This window comes from Corvus moneduloides, chromosome Z (genome assembly GCF_009650955.1).
Source record: "Corvus moneduloides isolate bCorMon1 chromosome Z, bCorMon1.pri, whole genome shotgun sequence".
NCBI lineage: Eukaryota > Metazoa > Chordata > Aves > Passeriformes > Corvidae > Corvus > Corvus moneduloides.
In genome coordinates, this window is record NC_045511.1 from 28,987,862 (window position 1) to 29,012,232 (window position 24,371).

The following is a 24,371-nucleotide window of genomic DNA, read 5'->3' on the forward strand; positions in this document are numbered from 1 at the left end:
AAACCTATTATTAAACCAACTGATTCATATGAAAGTGATTTGTAACAATAAGAATAAATCAGAATCAAGCCTGAATTTGTGAAACAACTCTTGCACTAAATCTTTCAGAAGACTATGTTCTTCTGAAATCCTCAAGAGGTAAACAAGGTCAAACTGCCTCTGCTACAGAATGGGGGAAATGAAGCTAATGTCAATGTGAAAATAAGCAGAAGTACTTTACCTCATAGTTAATGAGGAAACACATTTAGCTCCCATAACAAAGTTCTGTAAGCATTTTAAGACGTACCAGCTGAAACTGAAACCCCACTTAACATCTTGATTTTTGAAAGAAACAAGGAGAAAAAAGCTGTTTTTCTCCCCTTTATAGTTGCATAGTTAGGCAGCTGTAGATTGACAATTCAACAGTAATAGGATAAGTGACTTACTGAATATATCATATACATGAAGTATAGGCTCTGAAGTATTTTTTTTTATCACACTACTTACAGTATGGCCTCTTTGAATAAAGCATATTTTCATTTAGTTCTAGCAGAAAGAATTTTAAGGCAGTTTTTTTCTTTTAAAGACATTTTTAAATTCAAACCTGTCTCTTACCATAACTGCAGGAATCACCACAGCATTCAGAGGCTTGTCATTGACAACAGTATCTTTAACTAGCATATATATTCTTTCAGCTTCAGAAAAACATGAAATTTGGAGTACAACAGCACCTGTAAAGAGGCATCAGAACTACTTTTTATATTTTCTATTATTATTAGAAAATAGGTCTCATATTACAGCAAAAGTTTACTCAGTTTTCTGAGGACATTATTCAGCAAAACTTATTCTGCAGTTGTTTGCTATCAGTTGAATTGTGTTGTGTTTTTAAACCTTCCTTCCTACCCTCAAACACACTTCAGGTATTTGTTAAAGCAAAGCAAGTTGAAGACAAGAGTTGCAGCACAGAACTGATGCATATTTAAAGATTTCCTCTGAGCTTCAGGGGTAGGGCCTATTTGCATACTCTTTATCATAACTAACATTCTGTTCTCATCATGTACAAGTTGCAGAGGTATCAGGTTTCATTTTGTATCCAATTATTAAAAATCCATTAGTTCTCTTCATTTACAATATCTCAGTAAGAATTAGTGCCAGCAAATATTTGGGCTGATAATCAAGTCTAGATCTTTATGTTGGCTTAGGTTCTGAATAGAGAAGTTGGGGAAGAAGGGAAGATAAAAGAGAAGAAAACAAAATAACCACTGACAAAATAACCACTGACAAGTATAAAGTAAGATACTTGGTGAGGAGGAAAACAGGGCAGAACAAGACAAAAATGCATGGACAGTATATGAGAGGTAGGCTGGTAACATAACCTGGCTGCAACAAAAAGGGAGAGTTAGGAAGTTATGAGAACCACAAAAATACAAACATAATAAGAAAGTGGCAATAAAAGTCACATCCAAGCAGAAACATCTAATAAACACATGCATGTAAATTTGGTTTAATGATGCTGTGACATGGGAAGAGTATCACAAAACCCAGTACTCTCCACTGACAAATATGGAAAGGAGAAGGTACATCTGAAAGCTTTACAGCTCTTGCTATGAAAAAATCAAAATCAATCCGTGTCAATTAGTCATGTGGAGTCAGCAAAAACACAAAGGAAGTCAAACACATCAGTCTTCAAAACCATGCTCTAGAAAGATCCATTTAGCAGACATGTGGAAGCTAAGCCTGCCAAAGGATGTGAAGCATCTCGACTACAGATACCTAAACATACAGAAGAGAAAATTCCACACTTTTAATTTTTACCAAATGCAGATCTCCACCTGACCACAGCACTAAAGCTGCCCAGAGCCACTGCTGCTCCAGCTCTCTCAGAAGCCTCATGGCTTCTCCAACTTTGCTGAAATAAAATTAATACAGACAGCAAAAGCAAAGAAACAGCTCAAGAGATGAATGTAGATAGGAATGCGTTTATTTTCTTCAACTTTCAGCCACTGAACTCTAGCTCCTAACACTGCTAGGAAACAGTGACTATGAAACAGTCCCACTGAGTCCAAAAGCAGTACCAAATTTTAGTATTCTTGAAGTCAAAGAAAGAACACTTGAAGGCTTTTTAACAGTTCTGTGTTGTTAAGATTATGCAGTTGAAGTGCAACTTCAAAACTCATTTTTATGATGAAATATTACCACCTTCTGTTATACACAGCATGAAGCCAACCTTTTAACTTCTTTTTTAATAAGCTAGCACTAATCCACTGCTCTCATAAGTACAATGTGTTACATTTTACCTGAAGGGCTTTTTGCTTATGCAGTCAGACTAACATACTCTGAGCTTCCAGCCTCTAGTATTACGCTGCAGTTTTGAACATAGACATTGTTTGCAAGACTAAAAATTTTAATGCTTACCTTGTGCTTGATAAACATGACTCACAGATACTACATTTGCTGCAAAGGGGAAAAATATAAACACATAAAACCTTGGGTACATTTAGAGTAAATATTTAAAATATTTTTAAAAGTTACATAAATATAATATAAATAAATATTAAAAGTTATACAAATACAGGGAGAACCTCCAGCTAACACTTTCCTTCTCAAGTTTACATTGCAAGTAAAAAAGCTAAACTGATTTTCATAAAAGGTGACTAAGAAGTCTTTGCGACATTTCAAGTTTAATTCCTCTTGAAGTGACATAAAAGATAGGGAAAAATGCTTTGTTTCCTGCAATAAAAAGCATGACACATTCCTGACACTGTTTATACAAAGTAACGGTTAAAGGAATATCATGAAAATTCAATTACACGTCTTTGAAAAAGAAAAATAAATTCTTTTCCCCTAGTGTTTGTCCATACGTGTGTGCACACACTGCTCATACTTGTCCATGATGGGGCACAGAGCTCATGAATAACATGGAGAACAGCCCAGGCAAAAAGTGTCAGAGGTTAAAAAAGGCAAGGGACATTCTGCACGTGGTTTAAGGTATGTATAGTTCTTCTAAAGAGTGATGCATTTTCACACACACATACAAAATAAAAAGTGTAGTCACATACAACCCAAGTAACATAATAATTATTCTGTAAATAATGAGCTGTCACATCTCTCCTGCAACTGTGAGCATGTTAAAATGATTAAAAAAGCCCACATGAGTGTAAAAGGCAGAATGATTTTTTAAAATAAGGTCAGGAAAAGTTAAAATTATAAGAAAAATGAGCGATTGATGCTGCTACATTTTGTTCTGTACAAGTTAATGTGTCTGAAAATGCACCTGTTTACTTACTTTTGATAGCTAATTCTTCCTTGAGAATATTTGTGTATTCTTCAGGGGAAAGCTGAGGTGGAAGGCCACCAACAAATAAATCTACTTGTACAATGGATTTGCTGTTTTCCACAATGTAAAATCTTGTTTGATTCATCTGACGTATTGAAGTCTACCAAAATAAAGGAAAATAAATGACATGACATTTGGCAAAAAGATACTGTGAAGCAAAATCCAAAATAGTTCTGCACTTAGCAATCATGTCCTCTATGCCTAGAGAATATCAGAAACAGAAACAAACTTCAGTTCAAGCACTTAGCTTCCCTACCCTTGAGCCTGCTTAGGGGGTAACCAGTTACTTTTTCTGTAAGAGAGATTCCGTACTTGCTATGAAAAAAATTTAAAAAAAATCACATTCTCAGGTTTACCTTTCTTATGTCCTTGAGTCTGTTAAGAATCAATTCCTGATTGTCCAAGACCATGCGCTGCACTGGAGAGGACAAGACCATTAATCATGTTAGAAAGCATGTAAATTATTATCAGGCTCAATTACACAAAAACAATAAGAAAAACATTTAGGGAAAAAGTACAGCTCTGCACACAACTAATTTTATCATAAAGGACCATGCAGACCTGAGCTACTTATGATCCAACAGAAAAAACACATAGGTGCTTGGAACAGTCTGACTTTTTTCACAGTTCCTAAACACCAGCCTCCTTTAAAAAAAGGCAGAAACAGCCTGAACCCACTCAAAAGACAAGCAGTATACTTTGGTAATAATCTAACTGTTTGACAGAAGACTTTAAGACTATATTCCTTAACAAGTACTGTAATAACCAACTTCTGTATTTTACCAAAACATTAAAACAATTCTAACAACTTCCAGTTAAAGTAAGGTTGGAAATGATGCTTTAAAACGGAGTACCAGAAACCAACCAAGGTTATGACATTAACAAAGCTGCCATAACCTTATAAAACAACTTCCCAATAATGCTCACAAATAAAGCAAAGCAGAACTACAAAGATATTTACTCAGCTGTGGTCAGAGCATTAGACTACTTCAATGTCTTTATTTCTCCATTCAACCTTGCAAATACTGAAGCACAAAGAGATGTAAACTGGGAGAACACCAGCCCAGTTCCTGCAGGATCACAAAACACTTGAGCAATGCTAGGACTGCAGATTTCTGTTCTTCCTAACACACAAACATATTACTCGGACTGTCTTAGGACTCAAACTTACTCTTCCATGGGAGAAAGAAGACAGAGGAAGGGAACCATTTGAACTTTAGAATTAATCTTTAATAAATAACTGCAATTAAGAAAATTATGTCAGTTAAACATAGCTCCCCAAAATAGGGCAGAAGTGTCAATACCCACCAGAAACTGCAAATGAGATTTTACGTAATAATGAAGGGGAACCTTATTCCCACAGGACATACAAGACTGAAAAGAACCTGCATCACTCCTGATTAAGTATTTCAACATCATCATCAAGTTTCATTTGTGTTTTTTGTTGTTGAAAATGAACTGTGTTAGAATGGGGAAAAATCCCACGGAGATCAGATGTGCCTTTCGCCAATGCTCCTTGACTTACCTTGCTTACTGCCCATAAGCACTTCCACCAATTTGAAATTCTGGAGGCACTCGGTCTGCCAAAAGATACAGAATGTAAATGCAGCTTCTGAACGACATAATTTTCCCAGATGTTTACATTATTGTGTTATATACTGTACACAGTGTATAACAGAGCATGGAAAATTAAACATTTTAAAAAAATTAAATATTTTTAAATCAACCATGATGTTCTTCCTCTGATCAACTCCTTCCAAGACAGGAATAATCTTCATTTTACACACTCATGGCATTATGCTACCATGCTCCTAAAAACATTGGCACTGTCACAGCCACATTGTGATGGGGCCCCTGTCCAGCACGGTTGATCCCGTTCGTGCTTCAGCGATGAACAGCTCATGTGGGGTATTTCCTGAATGTCCTTCCAGAGAAAGCATGCAGGACTGGGAATAAGCCCGCTCTTTGAGAAGATGGCCCAGAAACCAGCTTGGCAAAACCAGGGTGACCACTCCCCATCTCATGGGGCACTCCACAGGCACTGACGGAACAAAACCCTCTTCACATGTGCCACAGTCTCTTCTCCAAGCTACTGCTAGAGAGAAGTCAAGTCCCTTGCAGCTGGATCAGAAGAGCAGCACCAAAAGCTGAACCATTTATGACAAAACCTTGCAAACATATGACACTCATGACTGAGGAAGGGTCTTAAATTTTACCCTTGAGACTCAAGAGAAAAATGACCTTGCTTTGCATGTCATGACCAGGGGTGTTGAGAGCCTCAACTGCCTACATGTGCTTTGCCTGATACTTGATGAAAGCAACTTGGGAGCATCTGCAGCCCAGGCAAATTGTGGATATTAAAAAGAGATTTCCTGTATGCATGTTTATATAGAGAAACAAGTAGAGAGTTTAAAAATTATCACTACTGGAGAAATTGCAACTGAGCCAAAGAATTAAGTCTCTTTAGAGCATATAGCTAGCTTCCCAAATACAGAGATCTTTCCCTAACAAAATTCCCAACTATACTGTTTGACTGTTGTTTTTTTTCAGAGAAGACAAAACTTTGGACATCGTTGTTCCAATTTTTGTCAAAAGGTCCACAGCACTTGAGGAAATGGACTGACAACAGATCCTGGAAGTATTCTGCAGCCAAAACAAGCTGCATGCTTTACACAATGGATATACCTAGTCAGATCTATGATTATCACTTACTGCACATAGTAGTCACATGCATGTTCCAATGTACTCTGTAAATAACCCCAAAGGGCAGCAGTCACCCTCTGCAAGCCCCTGGAGCAGTGGAACTGTGCTGATTTCCTGGTGTGCTCACAAGCCCCAGGTGCAGAAGAAAATGCGCACGCTACAGCTTTGTGTCTCCACACTGGCTGGGTTGGCCAATAGCTTGGTACGCTAGCAAAGCCTACTGACATGTTTCCTGAAAGTCATATTGTTTTGGCACCAACCCTAAGAAGGACAGGCAGACTGAAAAGAGATTATCTTCCAAGGAAAGCATGTGCATCTACAAGATTACAAGATGTATCTAGTAATTTCCAGTGATGTGGGAAGGAATGCAGACAGTGAAGAACGTGGATGCTGTTTCAGCCTTGAGTCCTTCCTTGCAGCGCTTGGGGGCTGGCTACAGAGATGCTGGTTGCTACCATAGGAAGAAAATTTCTGCAGTGCTCTTTAACGTTTTTATAAATTGTCTGGATGAAGGAATCAAATGCACTGAGAGTTTCCTGAGGATACTAAGCAGGAGGAACTGTGGACTCCCTCAAAGGTAGGGGACACTTATGGGGAGATCTGGATGAGATAGAGAGCTGGGAAATCACCAACCATTTGAAATCTAGCAAGAGCTACTGCCAGATTCTCAACCTGGGATGGCGTAATCCTGGTTAAAAATACAAGCTGGGGGATGAGAGCTGGAGAGCAGCCCTGTGGAAAAAGATCTCGCGGACTGGGTCGGTGGCAAGTTGAACATGAGCCAGCAGTGCCCTGGCAGCCAGGAGGGCCACCCGTGTCCTGGGGTGCATCAGGCACAGCATCACCAGCCGGGCAAGGGAGGGGATTGACCTGCTCTGCTCTGGACTGGGATGGCCTCACCTCAAGTGCTGGGGGCAGGTCTGGGTGCCACAATATAAGATGGACATCAACCCATTTGAGTGTGTCCAGAGCAGAGTGACCGAGATGATGAAAAGTCTCAAGGGCAAGACTTGGAAGGACCTCTCTGAGGTCACTTGGTTTGTTCAGCCTGGAGAAGAGGAGGCTGAGAAGTGACCTCATCATGGTCAACAGCTTCCTCAAGGCAGGGAGTGAAGGGAGAGGTGCCAATCTCCTCTCTCTAGTCACCAGAGATAGAACCCAAGGAAAAGAGAATGAAGCTGCATTAAGGGGAGTTCAAATTTAGGAAAAGGTTCTCCACTGAAAGGGTGGCTGGTCACTGGAACAGGATCCCTAGGAAAGTGTTCATGGCACCAAGTTTGTGAGAGTTCAAGAAGTGTCTGGACAATGCTGTTAGTCATACACTTTACTACCAGGAAATCCTGCAAGGAGCAGGAAGTTGGACTCAGTGATCTTTATGGGTCCTCTCCAACTTGAGATACACTGTGATTTTATAATTTCCTTCAAAGCAGCATAGAGAATTAGGAGACAAGCATGATTATCCTAACAGTGATTGCCAGTTTCCCAACAAGGTAAAATTAGCAGAGTAGCTACATACATAAGTGTGTTTTAAATATTTCAAGACATAAATAACCAGTAAAAATATGCTGCATCCCAAGAATCATGGTGTTCATGCAAGTAAATCTGCTTGATCCAGAAACACTGATGGTACCTTCCAGCACAGAGCACCCATACCCACCTACCCTGAAGATTGCTTTAAGCTTTGAGCAGCATGCCAGTCACAAAAGATCATCCACCAAATGCTAACAACATTTACATTAACTGCGAATTAAGAGACTGCAATTTTTCTGAAGAGAAAAATACATACTTCAGGGTCACTCAGGTGGTATATGGCTGTGCTTAGGTTCTTTCACTTACCTGCCTTCCAAGTAATGGGAGCACTTCTTTGATCACGGTCTGCACAGTGCTATCCTTATTTACTCGTAGAGAAACATATGCCATTCCCACCCTAAGGAGAAAAATACTTATTTTAGGACAATCATTTGATCTGTGTGTACCTTTTTAAACTAAGTATAAAATTTTCTCTGGCGGTAGGCACATATTTGAATTAGTTGGAGAAAGCTGTTCACGGAGGCTCATGGCAGATGTGGTATCAGCGCCACAGACAAGAAAACACTTTCATTGCAAGGAACTGCTAATTACAATTGTAGCACAGCAGATCATCTTCTTCCTAATCACAAAGATAACCTGCAAGTCTTTCATAAAACTTGGCAATGCAGTTGCAACAGCAAAATGACCACATGGTTAAATTTTATCCCACAGGTCTTCAGATATTAGTAAGTCAACAGACCATTTTGTTTCCACTATTAATATGCTTAAAATTCATACTGTCCCAGTGGTAAATATAGGGGGTTTTTTATTATTTATTTTCCTCCTCCTCATGTCACATGGGAAGTTACGCTATAGTTCTTCCTACTTCACACTTCTTCAACAAAATCCATCTATTTTTCAAATGATGTGTATGTCATCATTTGTTTACAGATGTAGTTAATGTAAAGTTGCATCTTTCTCACCAAACACATGACAATAGAACTGCACAAGTTGCACAGTATATTCCACGTATGTAAAGAAACCCAAGAGTTTCCAGGCATGGAAATGAATGTTATGCATAATACCCACTCAGAAAAACGACCAGAAGAATCCTGAAATACAGAAAAAGAAACTACATTCTCTGTTAGACTTCTGCAGCTTCAATAACTAAAACAAACAAAGCTAGACTACAGAGGACAAATGTAGCCAAGCAGGATAACCTTGTGATCAAGAAGGAAAATACTCACTTTAGCCAGGCAGGATAAATTCTGATCACTTCCTCGTCCTTTGGTTTGGCTCTGATGATCCAAGCTTCAGGAACAGATTCGCGGAATACTGAGCCCAAATTGCTGTCCTCTGCAGCATCATTCCTGTTGATAACATCATCAGAGAGCAGCACCTGCTGCGTAAAGGTCTGAAGCTCATACTCCTGCTGGTCATCATTTATGTAGTATGCCCTCAAAGCAGCCTCCTAAAACACAGCAAGATACATGAACATGTACTTGAAAAGACACAATTAATACCTATACAGCCACAGACATTATAAATACCTGATTTATAAAATGAACCATTAATGCATGTTCTAACCTCAGAGCAGTGGACACATAGCAATGGCAAAAAAAAAAAGCCAAACGAAACAAGAGTGAAGTTTTGAAAACAAATTTTAGTGAACATGAAAGAAGAAAACTTGAGATATCAATGTATTTGAACACAATCCACAGTATTTTTGGAAAGTGATAGTCATTTTAAGACTGCAAGTAAAAATTCAGGTCCAATAAATCTACACTCACGCATGTAAAATTTACTCCACAAGGAAAATGGTAAATTACCCTTGATTGTACCCAACTCTGCCTACTCAGTCTTCTTGCACTTAAGGGGATGCTAAAAATTAGTGAGCTTCTCAGCCACAAGGCTGCCCTGAGCCCACACACCTGTGAAGAGGAAAGGGAAGGGCTGTCCTTGCAAGATGCACACAGTCACAGGAATTTTACATCCATTATAGGCCCATGCCTGCAGCACCTCTGCTAAAACAGATGCTGCAGTCATTACAGCTCACTAATGAGAACTTGTATTTATCTTCCCTGGTATTAAAAGCACCAGCCTGGTAAAATGGACTTGAAAGGCAAGTAGCACTCCTAAATAAAAATGTTTTCAATCCCGGACATAGTTTTTCTTAAAGATCTTTGAAATGCAGAACACAACAAACCATTTTCAAAACTCCTCTTGATTTTGAGCACAGTATCAAGATAAAAATCCTAATGATCTTTAGCTTTAAATTGTCAAAATTCTGATGTAATACATTCTTCACACTTCTCTCCCAAGTCTGTTATGACTCTGAGACCTCACCATGCTTAATTCTATTGTGCACCACCCTATTCCCACTCCGGGATTTCTCTCTCACAGCATGGGGTCTCTGCCTAACCCAGTAAATAAAGATCTGTATAGCACACTTGATTTAGTACTAAGTATTTTTTCCACCCCAGATGGAGCACCAGAAAAGCTAGGGAGTGGCCAGTATGTGATCAACAATTAATTACTTTCACAGCCAAGAGGCGGAGATAACTATAGCAAGCTTTAGTGTTCGAAGCCAATTAACTCACGTGCAGTATTGGTGGCTACCAAGGACAAATATCAGAAACTACAGAAAAGGAGCAATACATAAGGAGCTGGTTATCCTGTGTTGCTTGTATCAGTAAAATCAGGCTTCAGAGTAACACAGGGAAGCAGAATGACTGCTTAGCTTGTGATACTGTGGTTGTCATTATGCTACAGATATATGTAAGCCACCATTTCTTCAGATGCTGTAAAGTAAGAGCACTACATGAAGAAGTCAAATTACATTGCAATATTACAGCCCATTTACAGATTTTTGTTGTTGAGTTAAATTTCTAAAAGTTAGCTTTTTACTGTTATAATATGGAATTATACGTATCACACTGGAAAACTGACCCTCACTGGGTATCTTACCACAACTTCTTCATTTTTTGCAATCCTTGGAACTGAAATTAGTCGAAATTGATTGCGTTTCACTGCATCATTCCCATCAAATATCTTCAGTGTTTGTTTACCTAAATGGAAACAATTGTATTTCATTAACACACACCTCAAATCAGAAAGCTACCTGAATAGGAAGGGCATAATGTAACTACTAAAAACCTGCTTTTAACCAACTGAAATGTTTCTTCTTCATGGGAACATTCCTTCTCATAGAACCAGCTTTGAGGCTGAATATTTTAATATTTGTTTAGTTACTGTTCATTTAAAACAGGGTTACATTCAGAGAGGAAAGAGAGACTAGTAATCACAGTTTTATCCTGGCTTTTGATATAACTGTTATAACCATACGCTGTATGTTACCACTTCCTCATCCTCAGCATTCAAGGCTGCATTTATTATTGACAAGTTGAACAACTTGAAGACAAAGTGCTGTCACCTTCAGAACAAATCCCAGAGCACTGCCAATTCTGAGAACGTGCTTCCAAAGAAAGTCCTTAAAATTGTTGGCTAAGTGTACAGGCAATGGGAGGAAAATACAGGGACAACAGAAAAACTAAAAGAAAGAAGGTACAGCAAATGAAGACCTTCAGCCTTTTGCTGTGTTTCACTTCATTAAAGTCTTATCAAATCCGTACTCAAACTGTTGCCCAGCCATCTGTGAAAGGGTGAAAAGTGAAGGATTTCAGGTTCACCTTTCACCAAGATGGGTTATGATCCAGGTACAGGCTGCTGTATGACAAAGTCTCTCTCTTAAGCAACTATTTTAAGAGTAATAGCAAAGCGCAACCAAATTCTCATAGAACAGGCAGGTTTTGAGAGGTTTTAGGAGCAAGTTAATATTACCGGTCCATTACATGTGTCCTTACTGCCTCTGGGAAGGAAACCAAGTTAATCTATCCAGACCAAAAACTAGATTCCAGGAAGACAGACCTTGTGTCCTCTCCTGATCTCATCTTTATGAAGACACCTGATGAGCTGCTCAGCTTTGCAGTGTCTTGCAGGCACTCCCCAGAGAGCTGATGCTTTACAGCAGACACAACTATTTCTCACGGACAGAATATGCCATTTTTATTGCAGTGTTGCACTGAACTATTAACAAAAGTCACCTGTTGCATAGCACAGTGTTACAGAGTCTGATATTAGAATAAATCTGTGCACCTCCATTCATCAGCAAGTAGTACAATCATTAGACTTACACTTGCAATTCTTGAAATGTTAGAAATATTCGGTGAGAGCCACATACACCAGCTGTAATACCCACACAACTGGTTAATCATGCAGTCTGTTAACACACATTGTAATGGAGATATGTTACATGATGGAGTCTTGTTCCATGCTTCCCTCACAGCTTGGAAATACTCTGTCGTACTGAATAAAATACTGAGAGCCTTTTGCTCTCAAATAATATCACCAGTTAGGTACAATGAAACACATTAGCACAGAAGGATTTAAAAGGAGATTTACCACAGAAGGATTAAAAAGGAAAAGTGAAACTGGAGGAAGAAAACCATTAACCACCTCTAACTGATGACTGAAAAAAAGCAAGCAAGAATCCAGGCAAAAATGTGCATCACTGGGTATCTCAATGCTGCAGTGACAGATTATGAGGAAAGACAGCAGTGTATAAATACTTAGCAAGGACACTTCAGTGCTAGCTTTCTTGAACCCCCTGAAACTAAATATGTTGTGTCTAATCCACCTGTTACTGCTTCAGTGTACATTTTCCAACTTCAATCAAAAGGAGATGCCACAGAAGTAAAGGATTATCTAATACTTATGTCTGAAAGCAGTCTTTTAAAAATGAGATTCTAATCCTAAAAGAAAAATCATGATACCTTAATTCTCACTATCTTTATTTCTCCTTATTCTGAGATGAGACAGCTACACTTGGACTTCTTTTTCAGTGTAGACTTATCCACTTCTCAAGGATATTTCTTCATTATCAATTCCACTGGTCATGGCACAATGTGTGGGCAAGGACATTCTCATTATGTAACACGAAGACCTCACTGCACAGCAAAGCAGTCCCCAGTACAGCCTCCCATCCTACTCCAAAGCCATCGTAGTGTCCCTGAGACAAAACTGGCTATGTTGACTGGTCTACTGAAAGGTGTACCCACCCATGTCAGGGAGGTTGGGACTAGATGATCTTTAAGGTCCCTTCTAACTCAAATCATTCTATGATTCTATTATGATATTCAAAACCTTACTGAACATGACAAACGCCCAGAGTGACCTTGCTTCAGCAGGAGGTTGTCCTAGATAATCTCCTTGCTGCCTCCAACCTCAGCCATGCTGTTACTCTTTGGAGGGAAGCCTGTATAACAGATGCATGTACAAAGAAAAACAGAGAGACAGAAACAGAACAAATAAAATCACAGAATCATAAAATAGTTTGGGTTGGAAGGGGCCTTCAAGGATCGTGGAGTACAAGAATCCTGACATGGACATCTTTCCCTAGATTAGGCTACTCAGAGCCACACCCAACCTGGTATGATACATTGTGACTTTTCAATAATTTTTGTTGATATGAAAAGTAGTATTACCGTGGATTTTCAGTTTTCCAATTATCATAGTGGTTGTGTCTGTTGTCAATTTCTTTTTAGACACAATATAAGGAAGATTTAAATATCACCACCTCTTGCTTCTAAAGTACCTTTGAAACTCAACAACCACTGCACTGAGACTATAGCACACACCTGAAAGTGACCTACTCCTTTAAATTCTTCTGGACTTATGCCAAAAAGAGTAGAAATCTTTTAGAAACAGATTTCTGTCAGAGTGATCTCCATGGTAACTATAGCATAGACAAATGTTAACCAAAAGACACACTGTGTCCTGGGTGACCTTCTTTAGAGCTAACACAACTTGAGAAAACAAGCGTACACTGGTTACTGACAGCACAGCTGATGTTCTGAGTATGAACTTTCACAACACTATCAAAATCTCTGCTGTTTTCTCTAGCAATCCAGAGAGCAGACAACCACCTGAGAATAAAAACATTCATCCAAGTTCTAGTACTTGTTTTCATTTTGACGGCCTTTGTAGTCTGCTCTTATGAGATACTAGCTGGCCTAAGAGAATCCCTAGCAACTGTAACTGGAGAATTCTTTATGCGCTCTCCATGTCTTAAGAACAGTGGGATTGACTCTCAAAGTAAACTGGTTTACAAGAAGAAGTTTAGATCTACAGACTAGTGGTAATGTCCTAAGTTCAATCATATTTCTTAGTTAAATAAACATAATGCTGGTAAATCTGGTATCCATCACATAAAAAACCTCCTCGACTTTATCAGTGAAAAATCACATTTAACTTTGTCGCTGTCCTCCTCACAGGGGACACTTTTACTGCAACCCAGTGAAAAATGGCTTGCTTGCACATGAGCTTCTGGAAGGCCAATAAAAAAACAAACAGCTACACACTGGAATTAGTCACCCAGAAATACATTTCTCCACTGATTCAGGAGCACATCCAACGCTTGTAAGTTAAGTGGTGTCTTATGCCAGTCTGCCAACTAGCCTTGGCAAGAGGCTCAACTGTAACCACTTCTGAAGTTAGATAAAGCTCTTCCTTCCACCTGTTCCAATTTTTAAGTATTAGAAAATGATCCAGTTACAGAAGTGAAGTCTACATACCCCCACTTAGTACATCTACATAAACCCCCTTGCTAATACGCAACAGATGCACTTATCAAACTGTGGTATTTAAAGGAGTCACTGCCTGTTTTGTAATACGGCACCTCACTGCTAAACATCTTATCTTTTCCTGCTGGATCAGAGTACACAATATCAGGACTTTCTCCTGAATAACACATTATTTTTTTCTTACCATGGGATACTGAGCTGAAAGTAACCTGTTATTCATGCTTACCCTTTTCAAGGGGAAAATAACTACAAAAGGTTAATTCCAGGCATAATTTACCAAATTGCAGAACTTGATTTCAGAGGCTAAGATACCAAGTTTTCCAGGGAAAAGGATAAAACAGCATTGGATGAGTCCAAAGCTCATGTTCCCTTTGACTTCCAAATCCCCACAGACAGGACACGGCTTCTGAAAAGACATGTGGCTTGTGACTGAGATAGGAAAATGAGGCAGTCCTGGGTAGTTTTGCCACTTAAGAAAGTTAGAGGCTTACCCTGAGTGTATTTGTGAAAATCACTCTTAAAAGACTTAATTCTAGCAACATAGCTTACCAAGCACCATTCTTCCCCCCAAAACTTGTGTTATTTGCATGCTTTATGCTCTCTTTCTCTACTGTTGCTTCATATTACAACAGTGGGGACTATAAAATTTTGGTTTATTTCAGTATTAGGATTCATAACCTACAAGATGGCATTTATGCATGTAAGAATTATGTATTTTTTCTTTTATTGCCCTTGAAGAGAGCCTTGGGTCTATCTAATACAAAACCATTTTATCTCTTACTTGGCAGATGAACAGGCTGTGGAAGGACATGCTGTGAAACCTCTGTTTGCTGACAGCACTGCAGCCCCCATTTCTCTGACAGACAGATTGCTCTAAAACCTCCTCCAGAATGGGGTTTTTTTGATCTCTGAATTCTGTCCTGCAGAAGATGGACGCATGCTGAATTAGACAGTTCACTTGCAGCCAGTGAGAGACACTCACAGGGCAGGTAGTGTCTTTTTCCAAACCTGCTGGTATGTCTGTTACATCAGCTCAGAAACTGTATGGTTGTTTTCATGTTAATTTTATGCTTTTGATTTCAGTATCTTGGTAGGCTAAATATAGTGGTTGATTTAACACATTCAAGCTACCAATATTAAGACTTAGATCTTCTAACTTTACACTTCACTCAACAAGCCCATTACAACAGCAAAGAAATGAAAGTGAAAGTAGACTACTAATTCAAATCTTCTTCCAATACTAAAGACTTTGTATCCTTTTCTATTGGTTTCTTTCCTATCAAAGAAGTGTCTTTCCACACCAATATTATTCAATTTGTTCTGACTTGTTTTCACTGTTTTAAAAAATATATACCCCTAAAACATAGAGAGCTGGAATTAAGAAAAGCTAAATATTCTGGAATGTAATGGAGTTCAGACACTCCTGAAGTAGAGCATGGTAACATCCCAAAAGATATGGCAGATGTACTGAGTCAAGACACAGAAGACGTGAGCAGCTCCTTCTTGACCCATGTTACACAAATGGTGTTATCTAGAGACAGGTGAAAGTGGTCCAGCCCCCTACAACCATGGCATTGTCATGTTAAATTCAATAGGTTATGACTCCCCACACACAGAGAAGCACAACAGCTGGCAGGTGAACCTCAATAACTTTATCAGGTAGGTTATCAGAGCAGACACATCCTTAGCTGACACAAGGTCATCAATCCCATGGTCTGGGAGTGGGACACACCAGATGAATCCACAGGGGAAGTTCTGTGGGACACCTCACTGACCAAAGACGTCTCTCAGATTGCAGGGATTTATGAGATGCATGTGAAAAACATTCTGGGATGGTACAGGGTTGTTAGGGGAACTTCAGGAAAAAAGCAAAGGGAGAGAGCAAGGTGGTGTGGAGAAGAACTAGTATGGGAAAACAGAGGGATATGGAGACAAAGGAATCTGGTCACATTTAAAGAACTTGCTGGTGGGTACTGCATGCCCATGCCCTGGACCTCATCACCACAGTCTGTCCTGTCTAATCAGTAAATGCTGTTTCTGAATCTTTTTGTGAGTGTGGTTTTAGCTGAGCTTTCTAAACCACAGCAAAGCTACTGTGCTATGGTTTGTGAAAATGTATTACAAGAAAGCAATTTTTTATGCCACTGTTCTATTTAAAACACAACTAACAATACTTCACATGACCCTTGAAAATATACCATCTACTGCTGCTTTCTCCAGATCAGAGATGGCCTGAACAAATGACATATTAAAGTTTGTATCCTGCCCTGAATTTTCATATCTTTTTTCTTCTTTTAGGAAGTCTAAACTAAAGCTGAACTGGCCTGCACTAATACTTTCAATGAATCCAGTTGAAATATCTGGATACATTATTTGGTCTTTTTGACAGTAGTAAGGGAAATAGGCTTAATTGTTGAAATGAAGAAGTCCTCACACTCAACCGCATAAGTCACTTAAAACAGTGGAAAAAATGAAAACTGTTCAGACAAACTGCAGTTAGTCAGACTATTTTCCCATAATAAGGAAGTATGCTGGTGGATCGTAACTTAAAGTCATTCAGGAACTAAGAAAGTGAAACAAGAAGATGCTTGGAATCTCTTCTGTAACTGATTTAATTAGTTATTGAGCTGATTTTTTTTTTAAATCCAAATAGCACTTGCACAATCAGCCTCTTAATTTTGTAAGAGCCTCAGGATTTAAAAAAATATAGTATTTATTGATTCGAAATGTCCTTTAATGCAGCTACATTAGGTAGCAAGCACCATGTTGTTTTAATTATGGATTTAATTATGATTTAATTATGGATATAGGGGTGGGAAACTCTTAAATTGCTGTTTAACCTCATCTTCTGAAAAGTAAGAATTTGGCTGTTACCAACCGCAGAAAACTCCACATGCTTAAAAATTCAACTGCATAGGAAGCAGCCAGTCCAGCTCAATCCTGTTTACTGCAACATGCCCAAGCCAAAAGAAAAAATTGACCTGGTGGCCTCAGCAAAATTTGGGTCCAGAGAACTTACAAGCAAAAGGCTTTGAAAAGACACTGCTGTCTGCCCTTTAAATTCATTGCTTATGTATGGAGTATTAACACCATGTTTTCTTTCGTCAATTACCAAGTTGAGAGAAATGACCTATTTGTCAAGGTAATGAACAGACTGTCATTTGTGTCAACCTACCAATGGAAAATACCAAGGAGATATTTTTAAAGCCCTGGATAAATGTGTTGGACCAAAACTTTGGAACTGAAATTAAAACCCAACATTAGAAAAATAGCCATTTAATATTTTCTCATAAGGCAATACAAGTTAAGATTATATGAATAAAGACTGAAATGGGTGACTATTCACCCCTTACTAAAATTTTGCTTACTTGAATCGGTTGAAATTTGGATATCTTTTGTTGATCCTTGTGTTGACCCATCAACATCATCATCTTCATCTGTAAAAGCAGAAACATTTTAAGAAAGGATTTTTGCTAATTTGAATGGAGGGGAGGGAAGAAGCTGTTTGTAACTTAAGAACAGTTTATATCAAACAAGCTAACACAAAAGGAGCCAGTCAGAAAAGCACACTTTCTTTTTCTACCTGTTTTATGATAATAATTCATAGTATTAAAACAGTATTATAAAAACAAATCTGCATTGTCATGTAACTACAATGAAGGCATACCTGAGATCCTTATACTGTTAACTTTAATATAGCAACTACTGCATTTCATTCTTTACTAAAGCTGTGATGTTTGCCTGTGACTGAAGTATGGATGGTTTCCATTAAGTTTTAAATTACCAAATCAATCCAGGAATTGCAGTAACAGCCTTCCAGTCAGAAATACTGATGTTACACAAATAATTTCCACAACTGAAAAACATAGTTTTTGACACTCAAAGAGAAAGAAATTGCTGCTCTTCAGAAGAGGACTTTGACAGTAGTCTCATCACTCTCACTAAAGCTAGGAGCTAAGATGTCAGAAAATAATGCAACCTTGTAAAACCATACATAAAAGATAAAGAAAAGATTAAAATAAATACTATGAGCAATTTGCATTTGCTTCTGTGAAGAACATCCTCACTGCATTCTCACTCCTGACACTCAGGGCCATACAAGACCAGTGCAAATCCAAACATGATCAATTTTCTTTCTCAGAAGGTAGCAGTAGAGTGCAATGTAAGTGCCCATCACATAATGTTAGTCATACTCACACCCACTGAAAATCCCAGTCAGTCTTGACTGGGATGCGGGCAAAGCTCCTAAGAGATATAAGCCAGGCAACACCTTTGTAAAAACTATGCCTTGCAGCAGAGGGAGAAAGCAAGAGATCAAAGCACAAAACAAGAAAGAAAAAATAAAATAAAATCACTAAAGGCAGAACTTCAGACCAAAAGAGATATTGGGTAAGTCAAAATCCTAAAGCAGGAGAATCTTCCAAGAAGCAGAATCATAACATGTCAAGAAGGGTACTAGGCAGTAGTCCTAAACTTGACACCAGGTAACTTGTTGAATATTTGGGTAATGCTTCAAGTGTCTACAAGAAAGACCAACAATAATGCTTTTGAGTTGTGACTTTTAAAATATAAAAAGTGTTGAAATATCTTCCCTGTTATAGCTGACAGACAAACAGATCAAGTTTCAAACTGGAGAGAAATTTAGACAGTATGGTCTTGAAATACCCTGAAATAAGAGAAAGCTGAATGTCTTCTTGAATTTCACTCCAGACAATTAAGTTTAAAAAAAAGAAGTAGTAAATGTAACAATAGGAAGTGACTGCTCCTGATTGCTCCCAACCCTCTTCTTTCTCAGTTTAGATGGAAAGAAGCTGGCTTCTTTTATTAGACTTTCCCCTTCAATCTGAATAGGAGGGAAATCTACACCAACAGCATCTTGAAACTGTTCCAGTGAAGTTCAACTTGAAATTCGTGATGACAGGAGTCATTTGGAGGAAGGGGCTACACTGCTCTACCATTGCATTTCCTGGTAGCCCAAGAGTTTTAAAGAAGCCTCTTTCAGCACAGAGATGTTTGCTGAATGTTGGTGATGACGCGCAGCATTTACGCCATGGCAAAAGCCACTTCGGACAAATGGTCCCCAGCAGGTCAGCAATGATGGGGGTGCTCATTTACTGCATGGGACAAGTCATCTGGCACTTCCCAAACACCAGCTTGGGAAGAGTTGCCTGCAGCAATCAACTCATCCAGGCAACAGCCAGCACTTCTTTGGTACCTCAGACTGGTCTTTCCACAATCTTCTGAGCGATGACCTTTGTCAGCTGTGGCAACAGAGGAGCACCCTCTGTGCATGCCACACCACGAGAACTTCTTAATGAGCCTGCCATCACACAGAAGTGCTAATTATCCTCCAACAAAGGAGTTCCTTGCTCCCCTAAAACATCCCTAACATACACACAATTTTTAACAAGATCTGCCATCCAGAGTCTATGCCTTTCCCCTAGAAAAGCAGCAGCAGCTCCTGGGGCAGCCATCCTGAGCTGCTTCATTTTCAGAGGAGCACCAAATTGTAGAGGGATTCCTTGTGGAATATAGGATACCCCAGGAGAGCTTGGGCATCCCAGGGCTGTTGCAGAAGTACCCCTGACGGGGCCTCAGGCTGAAAACAGGCTTGCAAGGCACCTGCTAGCTGGCAGCCTTGAACAGCCTTGGGAAAAGGTATACACTGGTCAGCTCCCCCGCTGCTTAGAGGCTTTCTCATGGGAAAGGGGCGTGAACTTTGGAAAAAAGTATAACTTGGTGTAACTGAATAATAAATCTGGAGCACGATGCTCAAATCATATCAGTGTTCGTATCGTGACTCTGGCTGGATTCCCCTGCTCCTGGGACCCCCCCCGCTACACCAAATACATCCTAAGAGTGCATCAGGGAGCTGCTGGACCCATGATGCATCTTGGTAACTTTCAGTGCACGCCAGGAGCTAGTGGGGTTTTTTAAGAAAATGAATGTCTGTTCTGTGCACATGGGTAACAAGAAGGACTAAAAGGTACTGAATTTCCTCGACACAGGATGATGTGAGAATTAGCTCAAGACAATTCTTGGCTCTGCCTTTGAGGAAGAATCTCGGCAAAGAAAAACAGCATATAGCAATGGTATGTGGTGCTTTTGACAGTGACCTGCAGACACCTGATCTTCAGAAGATGACTGAGAATGACAAATGTCCAGCAACAGGTCTCGAAGCAAGGCTCAACAGGATGTGGATGGTGTAAAAGGAGCCACATGTGAAGACACCAGACTAGTACCTGAACATTCAGGACATAGGTGCTAAACCAAGGTGCTAAACAGCACTGTCAGCTAAGGAAACACAGAACAAAACACTTTATGCACAGTGGAGTACAAGGCAGGCACTGCAATACAAATATTACTCACTGTGGCCCACTGACCATGAAAAAAAAGGAAGATGTCAATTGCTGGGGCAGCTGTCAAGTTCACAGGTATGCAACAAATCAGCCGCAGGAGGAAAGGGGAGCATCCCCATGGCTCTGCCCCTGCTGCCCTGGGTATCAGCAGCCCTCCATCCTGGGAGGCAGCTGCCCACTGGATGGTGGGAAGCTGAGCCCAAGGGGCAGAAATTCTCATAGGCCGCAGAAAATAGATGCTGCGTTAGAAATGAGATTTTTCAGGGTGTTGCTATATTGTATCTCTGTTACATGCAGGCTAAGGACTACAAAAATGCATTTGGGCTTTCCAAACAAATTTTATTCAATTTGATTTTTGTTTCCCTTCATATCACAATAAAGCACTGGAAATGGTCCAAATTAAGTTAGTGAATATTTCTCCATACCTATATATCTGCTTCTGACCACAAGCTAATGGCTGCATTCTCTCAATTCAAAGTATCAGACATACTTTTTCCTTAAAGAAATGCAAAAAAGCCATTCTTACTGTAAAAGACCTCAACTGTGCGTAACATGCACTCACACACTTAGCATGTAGCATAAGTCCTGAAACAGAAAACCTTTTCTTCCATCACTTAAAATATTGAAGGAAGAGACTAGAAGGTGCAGCTAAAATCTTGGATTTTCTCATTTAAGGTGCTCCATGTTCAATTTTTCTTAAGAGGTGGTTTAAAAACAAAAAAAAGAGAAAGTTTAAGTCTGACGTATTAAAAGAACACACCATGGTTGAAGAGAGAAACCTGGTTAACATCAGAAAACTCAAATCAAAGACTCTATTTTAAAGGTTTGTGATTAACTTCTCTTAATTATAAAAATACAACTTCATCTTCACTTAAACCTTTGGTACACTTGTGAAATACCTAACAATAGACCTGTATCAAAGTTCACAATGAGTCTTGCAGCAAAATCAAGCTCATCCAGACTGTTTATTTCTGTTACTTCTTATGTTGGAAGCATTAGGAACTGCATAACTTTCAAGTGGGTGCTATACTACATCTCAGCCCACTAACAAAGCAAATTCACTAGCAAGAAGAATAGCTAACTGAAAAAAAATCAGTTCACAAAAGCAACCTAATGCCTCCTCTCTGCCTTTACACTCTTGGCAGGTCACTGGAGTGTGCCCGGGTCATTGAGACCTCAGGTCACGCAGTTCATGCATTAACAGGACTGTTGTGGTACATCTTCTGCACACAGAACACAGGGCTCTTGCTTGTGATCAACTCTTCTCACCAAAAACAAATGTGTTCAGAGCAGAAAGTTCAAGAGCAATCTGCCAGGTTGAGAAAAGAGCAGTTGCAAATATTTAACTTTAATGAGCTGTATTTTGCCTACTTTTCATTTCCTTTCCTATTCCATTCAAGCACCAAAAGAAAGGCTTTACAAGAGCATAATAATCAAAATATAAATTAAAAAATAGCTGTGTAGCTCAGGCTTAAAAAAAAATTCTCATTCCTAAAGAGCCGTTAAACAAACATTCACTCTAGATGGCAGCAGAACGCTACCCTGTGTAGACACATGGTGTCGTTTTGGCACCGAAATCTTAAAAAGGACAAATGCTTAATCCAAGAGACAAATAAAGTATCTGTACACATGACATGACAAGTAAGTGTTTGTAGCAATGATAACACTAACACCACAAATTTTCTGATTTTAGGTTTTTGCTTTCTTTGTTTCAAGAATAGTGTACAAACTGCCCTGCACTAGTAAACAGAAGTTTCTGCATTTTGCACAGTGTCCATTTAAAAATCTCTAAGCTGTCCCAGAAATAGCAAAAAGTTACAGTCTTGCCACAAAAGCCAGTAAAAATTAGCAATAATATACTTAATTGAATTATGACACTAGGTTAAATATGTTCATCAATTAGCTGCATTCAACTTAGAAAGGTTTACCTGATTCTGTTTGCATATTTTCTGATATTCGAAAACAATGCAATTTGCTGAAGTTGCGAGAAAACAATTGCACACAATTTGGAGGAAGAATCATATTCCTTAATCTTCCAAAGGTACATTCTGGTGTGACAATTACATAGCAAGCAGCATGAGCCTATAAACAACAACATCAGTTAAGAACTTGTGATACACGAAGAAAATAAATTCATTTATAACAAACTATGACCGAAATCGTATAACTCAGGTTAGGGATTACATAGACCTTTTGTAAATCACCTTCATTAAATGAATGGCCACATTTTTCATCCTAGATTTTTATTTGTTTGATTTGGGTTTTCCATAACCAATAATGGGGAGTCTTAATATGTCATGAAACTTTCAAGGATCACAAACCTGCTCTATTAAAAACAAAAGGTTTTTATACAGCTACATGGAGAAGTTTAAAGTTTTGGTCTCCTACTCTGATCTTCCATTCTATGCAGATATTTACTGGGGGAAATGGAAAAGGTGCTCAGGTTATATTGAATAGCTTGAAAACAGCAGTATCCTCTTACACAGCCATACCCACATGCAGATTCTGAGGTAAGACTGTTTTCAGGTTTATTTCAAAGGGTGACTGGATAGTTTCTGCCTTTCCACTGTTGCAAATCTTCTGCCATTATTGAATACACATACCTTTGTATGTATGGCTACATAGCACATTACATTTCTTAGACTGTTCTCAGAAACAGTCCCTCCCACCTTGGAAATTATGTCTCAGATTAAAATACAAACCCCATAATAGTAAAAAAAAAATTTAAATCACTGAAATCATAACCTTAAATACTGAATAACCTCTAGAGTTTTATTGCAAATCATTATTACATGGAGTACCTCATCTAGCCCTAAGTAGCAAATTCATGATTTCTTACATATACTTTTCAGTTCCCACTTCATCTGGTGCTACTTTGCACTTCCATCATATTTTAATACAAGGTGGCATTAAGTGGGTGGACTAATTGTTACCTGCACAGCACATTGTGTATCAGTGTGTGAAAAGCTGTGGTTTCCATAACAATTATTCAAGGGTACCATCAACTTGCACAGGAAATAAACATGTGTCATGTGAATGGAAAAACACAGAACTTGATACTGACACTTAACAAAATCCCAACCACACAAGTTAACACCTATTCTATACTGAAATAAGAGTAAACATATTAGAATGGTAAGTCTTTAACCCTGCAGAATTCATGATTTGAAAGAAATTCTGACTTAACACAGAAAGTGACTGCAGGCTTCCAACCACAAACCTATGATTAGTCCCTGTTAAATTCCATTGGATTTACATAAAGCTTCACTGTGACTTTGAGAGTTGTTCATTAAAATGACTATGAGGAGGATTTAAAAAATCAGATTTCCCATCTAACACATAAATATACATATATACATAAATAAATGTATAAATTAAGTGTATTTACAAAGTGTATATAAAATATATATTCATATGGTGTGTGAATAAATTATATTTATATATTTAAATAAGCATGTGCTTATTTAAATTATGTTTAAATAAGCACATGCCCATATATATGTGGTTCCCACAAATACATGCAGCAGCACGACATACCAGGATGCCACACCATTCACATCTCATGCCAGAGAGCACCTCAGAAGACCCACAGGTTTTTTTTGCAGAATTCGCAACGAGCACTTGAAGAAAGGTTTCCCTCCCTCCAGTGGTGGTGGTAAGTATCCTGAGAGAACACATCATGACTTAGCATTACATGAATCAGATAGAGATGCATCTTCAATTCAACTTTAAAATCAGTAATTCAAACAGCTCTGAGGAAATAGCAACAGAGACTAGGGCATTAAGTTTTTCTCAAGATAAATATGAATCTTAGCAATCTTACATTTCACTACAAGAAGTTCT

General features: G+C 38.8%; 1 protein-coding gene across 1 annotated transcript in view; it reads right to left on the reverse strand.

The window, feature by feature from the left end:
- Positions 1-24,371, reverse strand: part of DGKQ (diacylglycerol kinase theta) — a 90,707-nt gene that overhangs the window by 27,225 nt on the left and 39,111 nt on the right. The window contains 12 exon segments of the mRNA XM_032097096.1: positions 595-710; positions 2,395-2,433; positions 3,266-3,416; positions 3,673-3,734; positions 4,842-4,896; positions 7,856-7,946; positions 8,776-8,999; positions 10,496-10,596; positions 17,538-17,606; positions 22,457-22,610; positions 24,066-24,119; positions 24,121-24,192. Coding sequence (XP_031952987.1) covers positions 595-710; positions 2,395-2,433; positions 3,266-3,416; positions 3,673-3,734; positions 4,842-4,896; positions 7,856-7,946; positions 8,776-8,999; positions 10,496-10,596; positions 17,538-17,606; positions 22,457-22,610; positions 24,066-24,119; positions 24,121-24,192 — 1,188 coding nt within the window.